This window comes from Panthera tigris, chromosome A3 (genome assembly GCF_018350195.1).
Source record: "Panthera tigris isolate Pti1 chromosome A3, P.tigris_Pti1_mat1.1, whole genome shotgun sequence".
NCBI lineage: Eukaryota > Metazoa > Chordata > Mammalia > Carnivora > Felidae > Panthera > Panthera tigris.
The window spans coordinates 28,626,340-28,647,668 of NC_056662.1; the positions used below are offsets into that span (position 1 = coordinate 28,626,340).

At 54.7% G+C, this 21,329-nt stretch overlaps 1 protein-coding gene across 2 annotated transcripts in view; it reads left to right on the forward strand.

Annotated features, from left to right (window-relative positions):
* SIRPA (signal regulatory protein alpha) overlaps positions 1-21,329 on the forward strand; it is a 42,069-nt gene that overhangs the window by 16,766 nt on the left and 3,974 nt on the right. Inside the window, exons 3-8 of one of the 2 annotated variants that reach the window (XM_042980757.1) lie at positions 2,902-3,258; positions 7,548-7,868; positions 8,441-8,779; positions 10,605-10,712; positions 13,437-13,461; positions 20,383-20,434. In XM_042980757.1, the coding sequence (XP_042836691.1) occupies positions 2,902-3,258; positions 7,548-7,868; positions 8,441-8,779; positions 10,605-10,712; positions 13,437-13,461; positions 20,383-20,434 (1,202 nt within the window). The remainder of the gene's footprint in view (positions 1-2,901; positions 3,259-7,547; positions 7,869-8,440; positions 8,780-10,604; positions 10,713-13,436; positions 13,462-20,382; positions 20,435-21,329) is intronic. The other variant, XM_042980758.1, reaches the window with a different exon arrangement.

Here is a 21,329-nt window from a genome sequence, read left to right on the forward strand (position 1 = left end):
GATTAAAATAATATTTGGCACTTACGTCCCACTTTTAAAATTCTTCAAACGCTTTATAAACACTAGCTAATTAATTAAGCTGCCTAAATCTGGCTGCAGTTGGTAGAGAGCTCAAGAGAAGCTAAAAAAAAAAAAAAGGGTTGGGGGGGACCAGCCCTACCCAACTCCAGATTTTATTGTCGCCTGCCCGGGGTGTGATTACAGGCCTCCGGCTGCACCCCAAGAATAGCCCTGCTCCAACACGTTGCGCGCCTGATGCTGTAGCCCTCTCCTGCTCGCGCCGCTCCCCTCCCCAGCTGCTGACTCACAGCCTGCACGGTGTTATTGATAAGGATAATAATAACTGGCAGCTATTCTGCGCGCCCCGGGGGCCAGGCGCGGTCCCGGGCTCCTGGCTTCGCTCGCACCGGCTCCTGGATGCACCCACGGCAGCGCCATTCGACACCCGAGCAAGCGAAATCCCTCCTTCCTTCCTGAGTGTGTTCTTTCAACGTGTGGTTATTGGGGGCCCCCTGTATGCCAGACACGGTTCCAGGCAGGGGGTTGGAAGCAGTTCCTTGTGGATGCTACCTCCCGGCTGGGGGGAAACCCCACAATCGAGTCTGTAAATGTTATGTCTGTGGGGATGATGGGAACAGAATCTAAAATTTACCCAGCACCTACGAGGCCGGCACTCAGGTCCCACCGTGCCCCAGTCCTCATGCCTGCCCTGGGAGTGGATGCTCATACCCCACCTTATGGATGATGGAAGGGAGGCCCAGGGAGGGCGGTGCTGAGCTGGCGAGGAGGGGAACCCGCGCCTGTGCTCCCCGCCCCACCCCCAGCCTGCATTTCTAGCACTTGCTGGGAGAACCGGGTGACCCCTGGCCTGGGGAGTCAGGGCTGGGACGACCGGCCCAGGGGGCTGAGAGGCCTGTGCGGAGGCCCTGGGCTCGCCAGCAGCGAGGGCAGCCTGGAGTCCAGGGCCTTCCCTGCTTTGGGCGCCCTGCCCTTGCCGGTGGGTGGCACCAGGCCACGGGCGGGTGGGCAGACCCCCAGGTCTCTCTCCTGCCCAGTCAGAGCCGGAGGGGGCTGCTCAGGGCGTCGGCTGCACCCTGTCTGGTGTACGAGGCAAAGACGTACCTTTGGATGGGGACGAGGCAAAGACTGTCCCCACCAGGACAGGTGTCAGGGCGGGGCAAGGTCATACCGCAGGTCGGCGAGTGACCAGGAGGAGACACGTGGCCCGTCAGCACCTACACCAGGCTGCCGCCACTCCGTGTCTGCATTTCTTATTCTCCCTTCCCCCACTCTGTCCCCCTCTTTCGCTGTCCCTGTCCCTGCCTGCCTCTCCCTCGGCCTGTGTCTATCCCCCTGCCCTCTCTGTCTCCCCGGCTCTGTGTTTCTCCAGGGGCTTATTATGTGTCCTCTCTCCCCCGCCCCCACCTGGCTCAGAATCAGGCCCGGGCTGTGACCTGAGTATCTCAGCGACTTCTCTCAGCCACTTGACCCTGCCTTGTCACTTCCAGACTGTGTCCCCCCCCACCACGCCCCCACCCCGTGTCTTCTGCCCCACTGCTCTCCAGTTTTTAAATTTATTTATTTATTTTGAAAGAGAGAGAGAGAGAGTAAGAGCAGGGGAGGGGCAGAGAGAGAGGCAGAGAGAGAGAATCCCAAGCAGCCTCCACGCTGTTAGCACAGAGCCTGCTGGGGGGCTCAAACTCACGAACTGGGAGATCAGGACCTGAGCCGAAATCGAGAGTCAGGGACTCAACCGACGGAGCCACCCAGGCGCCTCTGCTCTCCAGTTTAGGAGTCGGGCCTCCCCCCGCCCCCACTGAGCCCGAGGAAGCCTTCCAGCTCCCTAGCCCGGGAGCCCTTGAGGCCTGACATGCGTCCAGCCCGTGTGCCCCAGCGTCCAGTACGGTCTGGCCTGGAGACACATCAGCCAGGGTGGGAGTGAAGTTCACACAACAGACCCTTGCTCACTTTCCTGTCACGGAATGACACACGGTAGCTTCCTGTGCCCCGCGTGGTGCTAAGTCACTTCTCTGTGTCATCCTGTTTTCAGAACAGAGCAGAGGGCTAGGGGGTGCCCCAGCCATCTTGTAGATTAGGGCACTGAGACTCAAAACCCGTGGATAAACTCGGGTCATGTGTGAGTAAAAGGCGAGCCAGATTTCAGACCAGGTCAGGTGGCTCCAAAGACCAGATGCTTCTTGTCCACACTGTCCCTGGCCGAGGCTTATTGTGTGGTGCTGCCGGGGATCCATCGAGATGGGGTCATAGTAACTGTTAGGCAGATGAGGAAACTGAGGCTCGAGAGCCGTGAAGGCGCCCGCTCGAACTAAGGCCGCCACTCCCATCCACGAGGAGCTGGGCAGTCAATCCCTTTTGGATCTCCTCGGTGGCCCAGGTGATGGCTGTAGTCACAAGGCAGTAAGGCCTGAGCCAGGATTCAAACCCAGGTCCTCCGGCCTCACGGCTTCACAGCCCGGATGAGCCCCAGCTGCCGAGTGTGGCTTCCTGGCTCGGGGCCTGCTTCCTGGGCCAGGCCCAAAAGAGAATCTAAGCTCCCCGTGGAGCCCCACGCACACCGTGCTGCCCCCCACCTCTGGGCCGTTGCCCAGCTGTGCCCTCTGTCAGGAACACGGCGCCCCTTCATCCTGGTGAGCTCAGAGCCCAGCTCAGACGTGACTTCTCCGGAGAGGGGCTCAGGACCTCCAGCCTGCTCCCAGCTGTTTCCTCGTCTGCAACAGGGTCCCGTGTCACAGGCTCGTCGCCAGGGCTACATGCCGTGTACACGCAGCGTGCTGAGCTCACGGTGTGCACTCGGTCGGTGAAAGCTGTTGTGGATAAACACTTGCGCGGACGGACAGGATCGCACAAGGATGCTAAATAGCTGTTTTGTTCTCCCCCCAGGTGTGGCAGGTGAGGCGGAACTGCAGGTGATCCAGCCCGAGAAGTCGGTGTCTGTCGCGGCCGGACAGACGGCCACTCTGCGCTGCATCCTGACCTCCCTGCAGCCCGCTGGGAAGGTCGAGTGGTTCAGGGGCACAGAGCCAGGCCGGGAGTTAATCTTCAGTTTCAGAGGAGACCCTCACTCCCCTCGAGTAACAAATGTTTCAGACGCCACAAGGAGAAACAACATGGACTTTTCCATCCGCATCAGTAACATCACCCCGGAAGACACGGGAACCTACTACTGTGTGAAGTTCCAGAAAGGGAACCCCGATGTGGAGTTTAAGTCTGGACCAGGCACCCAGGTCACCGTGAGCGGTGAGTATCGCTCCGTCCCCTGGTTGTGACGGCAAGTCAGTAAGAATGCCCTCCACTGTCTGAGCAACAGATAAGGATCAGGTGCTCTTATGGGTGCCCCTGAATCAGCCCCTTCCACGGATCAGGAAAGTTGAGGCCTGGAGAGCTTGTGCTATTTGCTGAAGGCCCCACGGCTGGTAAACGGTGGGAAAATCTGGAACCGCGGTCTGCAGGTTCCCAGCTCTTCCTTTTTTCAATCCTGACCAGCCCTCTGGCTCCAGCAATGAGGGACTGAAAGTCTGAGTGACTATCCCAGTCACAAGGCCCAACCACACCCCTGCCTCCGGAGAGACCTCCACTCGATGTGGCCAGGGTTCTCTTTACTGAGCACTTACTAAGCACCTGCTGTGTGCATTCTCTGTTCCGGGTGCTTTGGAAGTCGCAGGGAACAAAACAGGCGAAGGCTTTTCTCTTATGAAGCTTACGTTCCCTTCCGGTACGACAAGTGCACCCAGGGCAGGGAGGGGGAGAATGCAGTTCTTTATTTCATTTTCAGAAGCCACACCGAAAGAAAGTCCTGAGAGGCACAGGCTCGCTGTTTACTCTGACACCCTGGCTGGAGGAGATGCCAGAGGTTGGGGATTTGCTGTGGGTCTGTTCAGAAATCCGTCACCGGATTCAGAGACCCACTCAGGCGGTCACTGAAGACTGCAGGCAGAGCTGGGGCATCTCAGAATGTCCACGTTAGGAGTTGCCTCCTTGAAGCAGAAGATGATCATTGGGGGTTTCCTACCGGAGGCCTAGGATCCAAAATCCTAGGAGGTTGGCACCTGAGGGGCCCATCCCGCCCGATCCCCCATGTACGGATTCAGAGCCTGAGGTCACAAGGTGACAGGGGCTTGCTCATGCTCACGTGTCCCGTGAGGAAGGAGCGCATTCCAGAACCCATCTCATTCCAGGCAGACTCCTTCCTGAGCCGGCTTTGGATTCGGTTTCCACGGAAGGGCCTAGCACATAGTAGGTGTGGCCTAAAACCAAGTTACCGTGAACCTTTGAACAGTGAGCCCGCGTTTTTCCTTTTTATCATTTCCCCCAAAGGTTCCGAAACGCTACAACCCTCTCCTTGAAAATCGTGCCTTGTTCTGTTCGTCAGCAGTAAGCATGAACAAGAAAGAGTCCTTGGGGGGAGGCGGGGCTAGCATTACACCCCCAGATCAGACAGATAGGCAAACGTCTCATGAAGTGTTGAGCCTGTTCCTGGAGGACACGCACCCACACACGTGAGAGCGTCAGGAGTCTTTCCCTGTTGTGGGATGTGGCTCCTTCGCTGAGCAGCCTGGGGCAGGGGCCTGGGCGGAGCAGGGGGGCCCCCGCCATGCCAGCGACACCACCCAGACACCCCATTCCTGGCTCTGCAGACTGCGGGTGACGGGGAGGCAGTTCATAGAGACTGTCCGGAGCCCCGTGAGCAAGAGTTCATTTTCTAGACTCTAGCTGTCCTCAGAAATGAGCTGTCCTCATTTCTCTCTGCCTCAGTCTCCTCATCTGCAAAATGGTCCTAATCGTGGACTCCCTTTAAGAGAGCTGAAGGATTTGAGGCGCTCTGACTGCGTCACCTGACACGGAGGAGGTGGCCCCTCAAGGTTGTGACCCGGCTCCCTTTGCTGGGCTCCGTTTCCTCACCTGCAGGAAGTGGATCATTAGACCAACCTCGGCAGGACATGAGGGGGACACAGTGATCCGTGTGAGCAGACAGACCCTCAGTGAGCCCTGGGTGCTCCTCCCAGAGCTGTCCGATCCTGGGCCAGTCTCGGCATCCCTCAGGTCCTCTGTGTCCCATCTGTGCTGTGGTGATAATCGGGCTGCTGGTCAGTGGTCTCAGGATTGGAGAGGAGGTCCAGAGAGCCCCGGATGTGGGGGTTAGGTGATTCTTGGGTATCTGCATGCAGCAACTTCGGAAGTGGCCGAGCCCCGCTGCCTGGGTTCCCACCTAGCCCTGCCTTCCAGCTCTGTGATCTCTGATGAGTCATCCCCACATCGGGCCCCGTGTCCTCATCTCTGTGTGACAGCACAACCCCACTGCAGGGACTGAGTGAGCGAATGCGGATAAGGTGCTAACAGCAGGGCCTGGCACGCGGTCAGTATCCCATGAATGTAGCTATAATAGGACCTTGGCTGGGTCCCTGTTCCTCCCAGGCCTCGAGTGTAAGGGGGGTGTGGGGACGGTGGTGGGTGCCTTTGAACCTGGGCTGCTCATTGGGATCACCTGGGAAATGCTGAAAAAGATCCCCAGACCCTGACTCCACCCTAGAAATTCTGCTTTAATTGGTCAGACAGGAGTCTGGGCAGGTGAATTATTTAACGACTCCGGGGGATGCTCACTGCCAGCACAGAAGCGCCCTGAGCTGGATGCTCCCCGAGGTCACAGAGGAAACGCTGAATTTCTTCTCCCCCTGATAAGGGTGGCTCCCTGTGCTGCTGGGGCCGGAGAGGAGCTTCTCAGTGGGTGGGTGCTTCAGAATCACCCGTGCGCGTGACAGCTCCTTGGAAAATGAGCCTGATCGGGGTGGCCAGGGCACCCTCCTGAGGAACATGCCTGGGGCTGAGTTGCCTCCTGTCCTCCGGCCCAAAGAGGGGCTGGCGACACCCTGCTCAGATCCGAGCTGCCCCGCCAGGGGACCTTCCCATCTTTAACCACACGTGTGTCTGAACGGGTGCCGGAATCCGCGCAAAGCCTCGCTGCTCAGCCCCAGAGCCCTCTCTGCCTCGACACACCAAAATGTCACGGACAAAATCTGTCCTCCCTCTTTCAAAACGCTCCCAGCTCTCTGTAAATAGCTAATCTGCGGGAAAACGCCTGTGATCTCGTTTGTGTTTTGAAAGCCAATTCGCCAAACTTGTTTCCTGAGGGGATTATTAAAAGAAGAGGGAGAGAATCATAATTTGTTGGTTTCTGCTGCTTTTCTCATTTGGGGTTTTGCATGGCAGCTGCAGGGAGCTGGCTTTGGGACTTTTCTTGTGTTTCTGCTAAGCTTTTGTTCTGCTCTCTTACTGCCTAACAAACAAGTCGTTTCAGACGTAGGCACGACCAGATCTCACGATAATAATCATAGGTGTTGTTTATTAAGCACCTACTGTGTGCCAGGTTCTGTGTTTTACATACATCCTCACATGTTACCAAGGTGGTATTTTGATCCGCGTGGTACCCAAACAGACACGGAGGTGTAGGAAGAAAGAATAGCGAAGCTAAAACTAATCATTCGTGTGTGCCGGGAGATGAGCCCCGCCCTTTGCTGTGTGCCCTCGGCTAGCTGCGTTCCTCCCTGAACCTTGTCCCATAAATGGGATCATACTGGGCCCCCCTCCAAGGCCTGCTGGAGGGATTAAGGAGCTGAGGGGAGGAATCAGCCTGGTGTCAGGTGCCCAAAATGCTGTCTGCAACCGGTAACTGATCACCTTGTCCCTGTAGGGCATCCGGACTGCTGGTGTTTTCATGTCTTATTTGGTGACACCTCCTTTCTGTGTCCCCAAAATGTCTGATGAGTTTTCGAAAGCAAGTTAAATATTTACAAATGTAAATATTTGTAATATTTCCTATGTTTGTTATGGAAGGCATTAGGTAATAATTAACAATTTGGAGACCCCCTATAGGACCTTCTGAAATGCCCTCCCTCTCGAGTCACTGATGTGTGTGTTCCCAGGACACAAGAGGGCTTCTGCCTGCTCCATAGACCGGTGTCTCTGTCCTTGAAATTGATTCACGATTGAAAAATTAACCATCTTTGGCTTTCTCAGCACTCCGTGATCTTGGTGTTCAACCCAACACCGACCCAAGAGAAGAACGCAGATTCAGAAAAACAACCCCTCGTTCCCTCCCTCTCAGACTCAGGGATTGGAGATGAGACCCTACGGAATGTTTGTGGAAAGAGTGAAAACTAGAGTAAATTCACAAATACCTGAAGGGAGAGCTCCAGGTGTAAGTTAAGTTTGGGATAAAGACAGATCCGAGTTTGGTCCTGGAGAAGCATTTTCAGTGTTAAATTCAAAGCGAAACTGCCTGTATTTGCCTCACGTGCCCCTCACTCCCACCCGAGTAGGAGAAAGGCCTGCGGTCCCCTCTCACCGGGGGCGCTGGGCTTGGCCACATCCAGGCCTGCGGGCGACTGGCCACCTGGTTCCGGCTCTCCTCGGGGCCCCCTCCACCCCTGCAGGGCTGGAAAATAATCCGTGAGGGTTCTGCACAGTGTCACTTACCTGTCGTTGCTGAGGATGACCAGAGTCATGCTTACTCGTAAATGCTCCTCTTGTAGCCAAACCCTCTCCCCCCGTGGTGTCGGGCCCCACGGCCAGGGCCACACCTGAGCAGACTGTGAGCTTCACCTGCGAGTCCCACGGCTTCTCCCCCAGAAACGTCACCCTGAAATGGTTCAAAAACGGGAATGAGCTGGCAGCCTCCCAGACCACCGTGGACCCAGAGGGAGACAGCGCTTCCTACAGCATCTTCAGCACAGCCAGGCTGCCGCTGGCCCCGGGGGACGTTCGCTCCCAGGTCATCTGCGAGGTGGCCCACGTGACCCTGCAGGGGGGCCCTCCTCTTCGTGGGACTGCCAACTTGTCCGAGACCCTCCGAGGTAGATGCCCGTCACCCCCGGCCCAAGCCCAGCTCCGGCCCCCAAGCCTCCCAGCCTGCCCCTCCCCCACTCCGTGCTCCCAGCCTTCCATCCCCTGGAACCTGCCTCCTGACAGACCCTCCCAACCACCGGGCACCCAGGGGTACCGTCACCTCCTCCTGTTTTAACGGCAGTTCCGGGTGAACACCTACCGTGCTAGGTAGTTCGATTTACTTTCCCAGAGCCACTCCAATTATTGAGCACCTACTGTAATCCAGCCACTGTGTGCTCGGTGACTTCATGGATTTTGCTAGTTATTGGATTCCAAATGCATGCTGGGGGCTCGATTTCACTCATCATTACCCTAATAGGAGCTACCAGTAGGTACCTTGAGCACCTACTGTGTACTGGGCACTGTGCTTACGGGATTTCACTCACATGCAAAGCTTACCCTCAGTGTTTGAGCACCAGCTGTATGCCTAGCACTGATCTGGGTGATTCCCTTGCTGCGTGGGGGGAGCTAAGTTCTCGACCCCCTCCCCGGTGACGTGTCTGTTCCATGAGGTCAGAGCTTCTGCTCTGTGCTGTTTCAGTTCCACCCACCTTGGAGGTTGCCCAGCAACCCGTGACAGGGGACCAGGTGAAGGTCATTTGCCAAGTGAAGAAGTTCTACCCCCAGCGCCTCCAGCTGACCTGGTTGGAGAACGGAAACGTGTCCCGAACAGAAACGGCCTCGACGGCCTCGAACCTCACAGAGAACAAGGATGGGACCTTTAACTGGACGAGCTGGCTCCTGGTGAATTTATCCGCCCACAGGGAAGATGTGGTTTTCACCTGCCAGGTGCAGCATGACGGGCAGCCCGCGGTCACCAAAAACCATACCCTTGTGGTCTCTGCCCACCAGAAGGACCAGGAAACGCATACGACCCAGGGTGAGGTCAAGATGCCAACTGACCTGGCACTTTAAATTCTATCTTTTTTCATGTGAAAAGCAGTCATTCATGGCTATAATAGAATAATCTAGAAGTCTATAGATATACAGTCAAATTTCAAAGTGAGTGCCCCTCCCCCATAGCCCACACTCCCAAGAGTGACCACTGGTAAGAGTTTGGTTCGTGTCTCTGTAGATCTTTTGACATAAACGTACATTAAAGAGAGTTGGGAGGGAGGGAGACTGGACTGTCCCTAGCTTCCTGCCACCTGCTCCTTCACCTGCCAGAGCTTAATTCACCAGGCCAGGCCAGCCACCTCCTCTTCCTGTTCTTTCGCACTTCACCTTGATCTCTCTGGCTGCCTTTGCAAGCCTGCACCCCAGGAATGGGGTGGAGGGCCTCAGAATCTTTACAGCTTATCTCAAGTACAATCACTGCTGTAATGAATGACCTTGCACCTGCTCTGTGACGTGTGCAGCTGTTTCTGGGGAACGATTTCCCAAAAAGCATTTCTAGGCCAAAGTGCATATGCCCCTCTAAGACGGCCACCCCCGTGTTGGAGCGAAAGGTGTCAGGGTTTCATTTTCTCAGCCCCTCCCAACGCGTTGTCGGGGTATCTCTCTTCTGTCATCAAATTAGCACCCAGTTGGCGTTCCGGTGCCACTGTGGAATGTTCCATCACTTGCCCGTTCGCCTGGCTCTGCCTTGTACATGGCCGACCTTTCGCATGGGTTACAGTAGAGACCGTTTCTTTCCTCACTGCATCCTGTAAGGGAACAGGGAAGCTTTAGGAGGCATGGGACCCTCCAGGGTGTCCCGTTGATGTCACTGATGCCTGGCTTCCATAGGATGAGCACTATACTAGGAGCTGGGACGCGTGGATTTCGACTCTGGCTCTGTCGCAAACGTGCTGGGTGGCCTCAGACAAGTCAGTGCCTCTCTCTGGGCCTCCTTGCTTGCTTTATGGCAGTATGCAAGAGGAGGCACTTGACCCTTCAGCTTTGAGACTCAGCTGCTAGGGACCGTGGCTGTCTTGTTCGGCCTCATAGCTTTAGGACCCGCACACACCCAGGCACAGAGTAGACAGGAAATGCTTTTAAAACAAATGAAAGAGTGAGTTTGTTGGTTGATTGTTCATTTTGTAAGTTAATCCTCAGAGCTATCCAATGAGGTAGAGGTTACTATTGGCCTCAATAACACAAGAGGAAGTCAGTGTGTAGAGGGAGGTTTGAATGACTCACTCAGGGACACACAACCAGGAGCACTGTTTGCACCCATGTGTCCATGGCTCAGAGCCCTGCTCCTGACTACCCACAATGCTCTAGTGCAGGATCCCCTACCTGTGCCCTGGCACCAGCCCCGCCCACACAGTCTCCCTTACAGGTGTCCCGGGTTCAGAGCTCCTATGCCCAGGTCCCGGGCACAGATGAGTCGACTGCTCCTGAGAGCTCTGTAGAGTAGTTGTGATTCGGAGTTTCACCACTGTCGTGGTGGCCACCCTGTGGCTCGTTCCAGATGAAAGGGAACATGTTTCTGTTCCTTGGGAGTGAGATTTCTGCCCACATCCTGAAGCCAGGGTTCCTCCATAGCAGTCAGCAACAAACATCTTCCCTCCTGGCACATCAGCGTGGTGTTAGCACTGCCCACGGTGGCCCCCGCCAGGAAGGGTGTGCCTACCCCTGAACGTGCCCCCGTGGCTCCCAACACGTACGGCCAGATGTTCTCAGTTCATGATGCCTACCTCGCGGTGAAAAGGGGTGGTGGGTATTAAGTTTCGCTGTTTTTAAGTTGTATACATGAAGCCTCTGTTCCGTGTGGTCCCTAGACAAAAACGAAAGCCAGACCATCTTCATTGTGGTGGGCGTGGTTTGTGCCCTGCTGGTGACTCTTGTGATCGCAGCCCTCTACCTCCTCCGAATCCGACAGAAGAAAGGTGCGTGGATTTTCCTCTTCCTCCCCAAGAGTTTGCCCCCCGGGCTGTCCTTCCCAGAGGGCGAGGCCGTGAGGAAGTCCAGTCTCTTCCACAAAGAGCCCAGCAGTAGCTGGTGCCATGGCTGGTGCAGCACCATCACCAGGCTGGAATGGGGGGGGGGGGCCTCCCTCCGCCTCGCCTCATGGGCGCAAGACAGCCGTCACTGCTCCAGGCCTCACCTCCTCACGGGACCACCACCAAGGTGAAGAGCAGGGAGATGCCAGGGTGTGAAGAGGGCCTCCCGAGGAAACAGTATTTGCCGGTAACCCCGGCAAACTCCTGCTTTCCTCTTACCTGTCCAGGTTGACACGTCCAGCCCGTAGGCAGGAGGCTGGAGGGAGTGGGGATCATACCAGCACCTTCCCTAAGACCATTGGAAAGATTAAATGGGTGATGTCACATGAAATGTGAGGACAGTGCCTGGCACACAGCAGGTGCTCAGTAAATGTTGTCAGAATTGTACATGAGCCCAGAAACATGAGCCACCTTCCTGGAAAGCTGTCCTCACGGCAGCAAGGCACACAGCCTCTGGCTCCCCAGCAGGAGGGCACCAGTTCAAATCTAGGACACCATGCCCTTGTTTGAGTGCATGCATATGTGTGTAGTTACTGCTGTGACAAGGCCTCTGACTTTGGAGTCAGACAAACCAGGGCTCCAGACCTTTGTTATATGCTCTGAACGATCAGTTTGGCTTCCATGAGCCTCGGTTTCCTCATCCGTAAAATGGGTAGAGCAGTGCCTCCCTTGGAGGAGACCATTTTAAGCCAGCGTTTCTGCAACTTAACTTGACTTCAAGTTATAGAAATACACTTCATGCCTCAACCCAGCACGTACGTACCACACTCCTATAGATAAAATTGGAACTCTGATATTTGCTTTTCTGTCCTAGTCTATACTAAATTCTCTTTAAAATGCTGCTTGTGACCCACCATATGCCACGGACTGTGAGGTGCAAAGTGCTGTCCCGAGCTGCCTCTCTGCACCCAGACCCCTAGGCTGGGCTCAGATGGGCGTGCTGTTCACACCTCTCCTCTAGCACCCCCTCCCCTCCGGCCCCCAAGTTTCCCTCCTTCCTGGACTGGCTGAAAGCATTTGGCTGTGAGTCCTGGCCGAGCCTTAGCTCCCCATCTGGGAGGCTGGCATCAGGCCCCACCTCTCTGGAATCTGGAAGGGCTTCTGCCAGGTGATCCACCCGGTGGTTTTCCCCTAACGTCCGAGGAGAGCCTTCGCACGGGAAGGGTGGCGAAGCAGAGTCCGCTGCCCGGTGAGGGTCGGATAACATTCGCGGTGGCCGTTAGCGAAATCCCAGCCCCTGGGTGACGGGTCTCTTTGGGTGCAGAGCCCAGCTGTCACACGGAGGCTTGGTGACAGCGACAACTAGCACTCCCTCAGTTCTCCTCATGTGCCAGGCATTGTTCTCACCACAGACTTCTGTAGTGGTGTTACTAACCCACTTTTACCGATGAGGAAACTGAGGCATGGAGATGTTCTAAAACTTGCCCAGGGCCTCACAACTGGTCAGTGGCGGGGCCAGGACTCAAACCTGGTCAGCGGGTCCCCCAGGGACCATGTTTGGGATCACTCTACACATCGTCTCCTCCCCGGTGAGATGACCTTTCCCCTCATTGGTCCCTGGAGGAGTCTGCCCATCCTCCCAATACTCGCGATGAAATGTCCTGATTTCAGCCCTCCTGCTTACCAGCTGTGTGGCTCCAGGGAGACACCGAGTCTCTTTGGTATAAAGTGAGTGGTCAGTGTCCTGTCATTGGACTCCCTGAGACGACCCACGTCCCGGCACTTTGCAACCCATCGGCGTCCATTTGGACATTGGATGCCGGGCTACAGCCTTCCCAGCTGGTACCCGCTCACCTAAAACTCCACCGCCTGTCCAGGCACCAGGCATTCACCCGGCAGGGAGAATTCTCGCCTTGTGGCAGCCTCCAGCCTGTCAAAGCGCGGTGCAGAGCGCGTTTGGTGTGCAGGTTGCTTTTTAATTACAATTTTACAGTGGCATGGGAGTCCAATAGTGGCCAAACCCCAGCAGCTTCTCTGTGGGATGCCCCATATCATAGGCTTAAAATCTCTGAACCAGATGGACCCTTTCTTCCCTCCTAAGATCCTTTTTTGGAAAGTGGTGACATGAAAATAAATGGATGTCCAGCCCAACCCTGTGAGCTGGAGAGCTGAAATCCAAGCTCACAGAGGGGAAGTGACCCACCAGGGTCACACAGTGAGTGAGCTGGGGTCGGGGCAGGGGGAGACATGGGATGCACACCGGCTCCCCCCCCCCCCCCGACGACTAGAGTCTGTTCTCCAGCAGTGAAGGGCCTGTAGGGCTCCTGTAGGGTCTCAGGTAAGGTGTGTGGTGAGTGGAACTGAGGCCCAGACAGAGCAGGGCAGTTGGCCCCTCCTGGGCTGAAGGCTGCTTTGAGATCTGACCTTGGTAACTCCCAGAAGTGGGGCAGTGGGAAGGCCCAGCCCACTGGCCCTCCTGACAGAAGATGATGGAGCACCCCACTGGAGTGAGCATGGGGGAATTCCTGTGGTTCAAAGGAGGTGATTTCAACAATTCCTCACAACCTCCCTGGAGGCAAACCTTTGTCCCCCCCACCAAAAGAGTTACGTAAGAACAGTGTTTCTAGGTTAAATAACTGGTTTTTGTTTTTTGTTTTTTTTCTCTTTCAGCCAAGGGGTCCACTTCTTCTACGAGGTAAGTGTGCCGCTGGGCTAGGATGCCTCTGCAGTGGTTGGTTGCTTGTTGGTTGGTTGCCTGCTGCTTGGTTGGTGGTTGGTTGGTTGGTTGGTTGGTGGGTGGTTGGTTTGTTGGTTGTTGATTGGTTGGTTGGTTGGTGGCTGGTTGGTTGGTGGCTGGTTGGTTGGTGGTTGGTGGTTGGTTGGTTAGTGGTTGGTTGGTTGGTTGGTTCTTGATTGTTTGGTTGGTTGGTGGTTGGTTGGTTGGTTGGTTGTTGATTGGTTGGTTGGTTGGTGGTTGGTTTGTTGGTTGTTGAGTGGTTGGTTGGTTGGTGGCTGGGTGGTTGGTGGTTGGTGGTTGGTTGGTGGTTGGTTGGTTGGTTGCTGATTGGTTGGTTGGTGGTTGGTTGGTTGGTTGCTGATTGGTTGGTTGGTTGGTTGGTGGTTGGTTGGTTGGTTGATTGGTTGGTTGGTTGGTTGGTGGTTGGTTGGTTGATTGGTTGGTTGGTTGGTGGTTGGTTGGTTGGGTGGTTGGTGGTTGGTTGGTTGGTTGGTGGTTGGCTGGTTGGGTGGGTGGTTGTTGGTTGGTTGGTTGTTGATTGGTTGGTTGGTTGTTGATTGGTTGGTTGGTGGTTGGTTGGTTGGTTGGGTGGTGGTTGGTTGGTTGGGTGGTGGTTGGTTGGTGGGTGGGTGGATGGGTGGGTGATTGGTTGGTTGGTGGTTGGTTGGTTGGTTGTTGATTAGCTGGTTGGTTGGTGGTTGGTTGGCTGGTTGGTTGTTGATTGGTTGGTTGGTTGGGGGTTGGTTGCTTGGTGGTTGGTTGGCTGGTTGGTTGGTTGACAACGCCCAAAACCTGAAATGCAGAGTCCACACCCACTGACCCTCACTCCTGTGCCAGGCAACCTTCCCATTTCTCTCCTTTGTCAGCTGCTCTGCCAGGTCTGTTTTTCATGATTGTCTCAAATGAGGCGATTTCTGCACACAGAGGCTCTGGTTTCCTGCCTGCTGTCCATAGACAGCAAGACCTTCATCACATTTCATCTGGGTGGTGGCAGAAAGCTGCCGCACACACACAGCTCCCAGATCCAAGCTGGATACTCTGCCCTTGCCTTCATTCGTTCACTGTGTGTTGACTTCCTTGGCATGGGTGACCCTGGGAATGCCAAGGTACGTAGGGTAGAAGCCTCGTACTGCCCTCTTGAAGCCCAGGGCCTGGTCAGGGGCTACCGTGTGACATTATGTCATAGATGGTACATTAGTTTGCTGGTTCATGTTTGCAGTGATTTTTGCTGAGTCTCTACTATGTGCCAGCTGTTCCGGGTGCTGGAGAGACAGCAGTGAACAAGAATCCAGGCCTTCGTGGGCCTCAGACTCCAGTGAGAGAAGGAAGCGATGTGTAATGTCATGTCAGGTGGTAACGAGTCAGGCCCAGCAAGGGGATGGAGATGAATGGGGGGAGCTAGTTTAGGCCGGGGAGGAGGCCTCCTCTGTTGAAAAGAGGATGTGAGCAGGGACCTGAGCCAGGACGCTGTGAAGGAGGGCTGTCTGCTGGGCCAGAGAGTGGGTGTGGCCAAAGCCAGAGGAGCCGAGGGGCAGAAGGAATGAGGGAGGGCAAGAGATGAGCCTAGAGAGATTCAGGTCTGCGGTTTCAGCCCAAGGCCGTGCAGCCAGGTTTATTACTAAATCAGACTTTTCAGCTTCTAAAGGAAAGCCCCCGATATTCACCCCCAGTGGAGAGATCTAGAGATCCCCATAATCTACCACTTGAATGTACCTGCATGGAAACAATAAATAAATTGCATGGGCATGCCCCGCATGGGCAATAAATAAAAGCCATAAATAGCTTCATGTTGGTTCAGGTCAGGTTTTGCTAACAAATAGGTTGTGCAATTCTTTCTTTCTTTCTTTCTTTCTTTCTTTCTTTCTTTCCCTCCCTCCCTCCCTCCCTCCCTCTCTCTCTTTTTCTTTCTTTCTTTCTTTCTTTCTTTCTTTCTTTCTCCCTCCTTCCCTCTCTTTCTTTCTTTCTTTTTTTCTTTCTTTCTTTTTTTCTTTCTTTCTTTCTTTCTTTCTTTCTTTCTTCTTTCTTTCTTTCTTTCAAGAGCTTTGTGGATTTCTGAATGCAGAGCAGGAACTGAGGTTCTGGGGTGGAGGCCAACGGTCTAGGGTTTTACTCCCTGTGGGATGAGGAGCCATAGGAGGGAGATTGATCTGACTTTGGTTTTAAAAGTACCACCTGACCGCCGTATGGGGAACAAGCTGTAGGAGCTGAGGGTAGAGGAGGTAGAGGGGCCTGGGAGGAGGCTACTGCAGTGGTCCAAGCACGTGATGGTGGCCTGGACCGTGGCAGTGGGATGACTGAGAAATGCTCAGATCCTGGATACGTTTTGGAGGTAGAGTCAAGAGGGCTTGCTGATGGACTATAGAGTCCAGGACAACGCCAAGGTTGGGGGCAATAGGGGCGTTGTGTGTGTGTGTGTATGCCGGGTACACTCTTTTCCAAGGGCAAGACTCGAATTCTGTCCTTTGCCTAAAAACCTTCAGTGGCTCCCTACGGCCCTCAACATAGTCCAGCCGCACTACTGAGGCCCTCAAGCCCCTCGTGGTCTGGCCTTTACTAACTTGGATAGTTTCATTCCTGGCCACTCCCCAGCCCTCGTGCTTGGTGACTCAGACCGGCTGCACTCCCTTCACAGCCTCCCACACGCTGTGTCCTCACTGTCCTTCCAGCCCTTGCGTGCTGGCCTCTCTCCCTGAGATGTGCTCAGGCACCACCCAAGGTCTCTACCGTGCCAGGAGGCAGCAGTCACAGTGGGTTCTGTGAACAGCGCCCCCTGGAGATGTGCCACATGGGAGGTCACCCTTTCATCTGCTTACCTCCCGCCCTTTCTCCCGGTTCGGAGAGGGCATTACCACCCCCCCAGGACGGAAGCCCGTCCTGCGAGCTCTCCTGGGGCCCCTGCACTGACACCTTGGTGGAATATTCAAACTGTCAATGCACGTGCCCCGTGTTCTAACCCACCCCGTGACTGCTGAACTTCACACCATGCCTGGAATGGAGTAGGTGCTCAGTTAAGGTGTGTTGAATGAACAAATGAATGCGGACTGAACGAATGCCACCCCAGACCGTGGTCCCAATCCCCATCTCTTCCTCCCCCGGATCCCTAAAACTCTCCTTCTCCAAGTGCTTCGTGGCCTCAGATACGGATCGCTCTTTTTTCTTTTTTTTTTTCCTTATTGTCGCCATTATTTTTTACTTGTCTGATCTCCCCAGTTAGACAATAAGTTCCCGAAAGAAAGGGGCGGTGTCAATAATAATAATAATAACAGCCTCGGCCGCTAACATTTATCAAGCACTGACTGCGTTCCGGGAACCGATCTATGCCTTTTCCTATAGTAGCCCGTTGGTGATTTTAATTATAGCAAAACCCCTCTGATTTGCAATCATCCCGTTTTAATTGAACAGAGCTTCTCCACCTCAAGTGTGTGGCAGAATTTTCTAGACGGCTTGTTCAAACACAGATTACTGGGCGCCCCCGCCCCCGACTTTCTGATGCAGAATTTCCATTCCTAACGAGTTCCCAAGTGGTGCTGATGTTGCTGCCTCCAACCCAGACTCTGAGAACCCTTGTTCTAGAAGCTTCTTCTTGGCCGTGTGTGTGTGTGTGTGTGTGTGTGTGCGCTGGAAGAAACCGGGGCTCAGAGAAGTCGTGGGACATTCCCGAGGTCCCACAGCTAGCAGGTGCCAGAACTCTGAGGCCGGCCCAGATACCTCTGACGCTGAACGCTGGTGCTCTGATGCTCTCCTTCCCCAGAGAAGCCAACCGTTTTCTGCCTGTTTTCTATTTTTCCAACGTGAACCTACCAAGGGAGCCGTCAGATTGCTCTCTCCCTTTCATCTCTCTAAACCAAAGCGATAGCTGGTGAGAGGTAATGGTAGTTTCCATGCAGCGCTGGCTTCAGTTGGCTGGCTGGGATCAGACGCTTTCCAGAGGACGCTGGCGTGGGTAACAACCGAGCACCTCGGGGAGGGTGCCGAGGGAGGGGCGGGGGGAGGCCGCCGCTTTGAGCTCAAAGGGCCCTTCAGGTTGCAGGGATGGTGAGGGCCTGGGTAGCTGTCACTCCCTGGGTTGGGAGCGTGCAGGTAGAACATTGTCTGTAGTCTCCCCCAGCTCAGACGAGAGAAAACTATGTCTCTGCTCCCTTAATTGGGCACTGGGGTTCCTTCGGGCGGCCATTTGTTCACTTGTCAGACATTCAGTGCGTTTATTCTTGGAATATTTAGGGCTTCTCTGATTCTTTCATTTATTCATCTGAATTGAGCCCAGCTCCATGCCAGGCCTTAAGCTGGGGGATTGTGAAGGAGAGCGAAACAGACACTCTCCCCGGTCTCGTGGCCCTTTTGATTCCGCGTTCATTCATTCATTCATTCACTCACTCAACAAATACTTTGGGGGCGCTGCCAGTGTATGAGCCCGTCACCGGGTGTCGGGGCTCCAGCGCGGAGCCCACGGTCCATCAGGGGGCAGGTCACAAAGCAAGGTGGGGGGGAGGTTAATGCACGATGTGATGCGGGCGCTGACTAAATAAAATACAGCTGGGCACGGAGCAGAGCAGGGGGTGGGGTGCCGTGGGCGGTCAGGGCAAGCTTGTCTAAGGAGGGGACATTCAGAAGGTAGCTGAAGGACGAGGAGGCTCCCGCTGCGGGAATATCTGGGGCAAGAGTGGACCAGGCAGAGGGAACGGCCAGTGCCAAGACCCCGAGGCAGGAGCAGTTGGAAATGTTCGTGGAACACGGAGGAGGTCAGAGCAGCTGGCCTGGAGTGGGCGAGGGGAAGAGATGGGAGGCTAGAACATTCCGGGGGGGTGGGGGGCGGGGGCAGCGATCGCGCGGCCGCACCATCCTGGATACAGACATGGATCTCCCTGTGTGCTGACAGTGGGTTGAGGGTTTGGAGCGGAATATGACGAGGAAACGAGGGAGCTAGGACGGTGGGGGAGGCTGAGTGGCTGGGAGTTTGGAAGCAGCGTCAGCAAGCACTGGGATGGGTTAACATGGGTTGTAAAGGAGGACAGAGGAGGATCAGGGTTGACTCCCACTTCTGTAGCCTGCACACAGGGGTGGGTAACAGCAGTGCCATTCTCAGACACAGGACAGTCGGACACAACCAAATGGATGATTACTTCCAGTCCGCTCTGAAAGAGAGGAACCCAGTGTTCTGAGACTGGAGTTTGGGGTTCAGTGGAGGTTTCCCCGAGAAAGGACTGTTTGAAACCACATCTGAGGGAAGAGAAGCAGTGAAGCAAATGAAGAGGCAAGGAGGGCTGCATGTGCAAAGGCCCCGGGGCAGTCTATCTTCATGCCAGGTCACTTTAGGGCACTTGTACCCACGTGCTGAGGAAGCGTGGCAGGCAGGTGGCAGACAGACACATTGGAAAATAGGCAAGGGGGCTTGGGGCTGTCACGGAGGGGCAGTCTAGACAGTCCACCACTGTCACAGAAGCTTTCCCAAGGAGGGACCCCACAGTTGAGTCTTGAAGAGTGCACAAAAGTTCGCCAAGAGACAGAGCGGCGGACGGCAGCTTTCCAGGCCGTTGTGGACGCAAAATGCGTCTCATCGAATAACCCTCAGGAGAGACTTGGTGGGTGGGTAAGTGGGTCACTGAGGTCAGGAGCGTGAAGGGGCCTGGGGAGGTCAGCAGAGGCCAGACCGTGCGCGGCTGACGCGCAGGGTGATGAGTCTTACTTGAACCAGAGGCAGCGGGGGTTCCTGGAAGGGTTGGAAGCAATAGGGGTGTGGATAGACCTTCGTGATCTTCCTCCGCAGCCAGCGTCCCTGCTCCCAGAGGGTTGTTTCTGTGGCCACGTGGGGCTTGTCATGCCCCAGAACTGCTTTCTGAGCCAAGAGCTCATGCCAAATCCATTAATAACCCTGCTGCCAAGCCCCATTGCTCATTTCTGACATTATCCAGGCTAACATCCCTGGAGTTGCCGGCCTGAGAATTTACACAACTCCTACAGAACCAGTGGCTCAGGGTTGCTCACCACCTTGACCATGACCCTGCAGTGAGCCAAGCGATGGCCTCCAATTACAGAATCAAGTGCATGAACAGCTTCTTTGATTAACCAGGACACCGTTCCGCCTCTCTCTCTCTCTCTCTCTCTTTTTTTTTTTTTTTAATGCTGAGACCTAGATGTGTAGAATAGAGAACGTGTGGAAAATACGGGAACGAAATGGAAGAAAAAAAAAAATCCCTCCCAAAGACCACTGCGGTTAGCATTTTACTACGTTTCCTTCCCGGTGATCCACACAATTTTGTAGGCTTGGGATCATTCCAGAGAATGTTGCCTTTTTGCTTATCATTTTAATGTAATCATTTGTAATAAAAAAAAAAAAAAAGCCCTTCCTCATAAACCTTTTAAGTTTTTATCTATGAGTCTATCCTGATTTCCTTAACCAGTTCCAACTGGCAGAGCTCTAACATGGAAACCTTCCTCCCTATCCCGCTCTGTGACAAATGCCTCTGTACAGCAAGCTTTTTCTATATTTTGAATTCTCCCAAAAAAATGTGCACTTATGAGTCAAGCTCTCGATTTTGCCAAGCTGCCTTCCCAAAAGGGTGTGGGTTTAACCTTCCCGTCAGCAATGCGTGAACGTGTCTGTTTCACCATACCTTCCCCAGCACCCGGTATATTAACTTTTGAAGATCCTTGCTGGGGAAGAGTGGGTTTAAAAAAAAAGGGGGGGGGGGAGCGCCTTGCTGAAAGTTCCTCTTTAGTGAGATTGATCCTTTTGTCCAAACATTTGATAAAGCCGTTGTGTTTCTGTTGTGACTTGCTCCGCCCATATAGGAAATGGAACCGAAATGTTATTCTTACCAATTTGCATGAGCACTGGAGATAGTGAGGATATTTTTATCTGTGTGTCTCTTTCCTTTTTAGGTTGCATGAGCCCGAGAAGAATACCAGAGAAATAACCCAGGTACAGTCCTTGGTGAGATGCCCTTCCTGGTACTCTCACTGGTGCAATCTCCTTGCATCAACCAGAGTTGCAGATTCTGTTCTAAATTAAGACTCTTTCCCCAGAGTGGGGGAAGGGGTGGGGTGGAGAGAGTGGGGGGATGCTCACAGTCCTCTTTTCCCCCTTGTCCTCTGCCCCAGCCAGGAGAAGGTCACCACCTCCTTGACCCAGGGCACCCAACACACAACTCCAGGGGGCACCGCTCACAGTTTGTTCACCGATCGCCTCATGCAAGGGCATGCTCCCTTTCTGGCACTTTCTCCGCAGCACTGCCGGGGCGATTTCACGGGCAGCCTGGTTGGCCTGATTCCGAGAGACCTCGCCCTGCTTCTCACGGGCTGACGCTGTCAGACCTTGGAGGCCGAGGGTTCCTCTGTCTCTTGTAATGAGACAGGCCCTGCCCTGAACCCGCGAGGAGAGAGCACCAGCTGTCCTTGACATTTCCCGGGGTGTTGTCATCGTTTCAGATGCAATCTGTTGCACAGAGTCGGGCTGCTGAGAGGCACGGTCTTTGTAAAGCCCCAACTGTGGCCTGCTCTCCCGACCCGGGACAGCCCCGCCCCCGGCGGCCCCGGGCACAAGCCCGAGGGGTAATTACAAAGCGCGGCCTTCTCCCCAGTCATTGTTACCTCTGGACTTCTCTCAGGAACTTTCAAGGGAAAGGATGATGGTGAGAGGTGGTCACTAAAACCTGCACAGAATTCGCAGCCGGCCACGACTTCCTGAGCACCTACTATGTGCCAGGCCCTGGGCAGTGACCAAGGCAGCCACAGCCCGGCCCTCACGGAGCTTCTTACAGCCTTGTGTCTCAAATCCCCAGTGCTAGGTGCCGACCCCTGCCAGGGAGGAACTTTAAATGCTGTTGCTG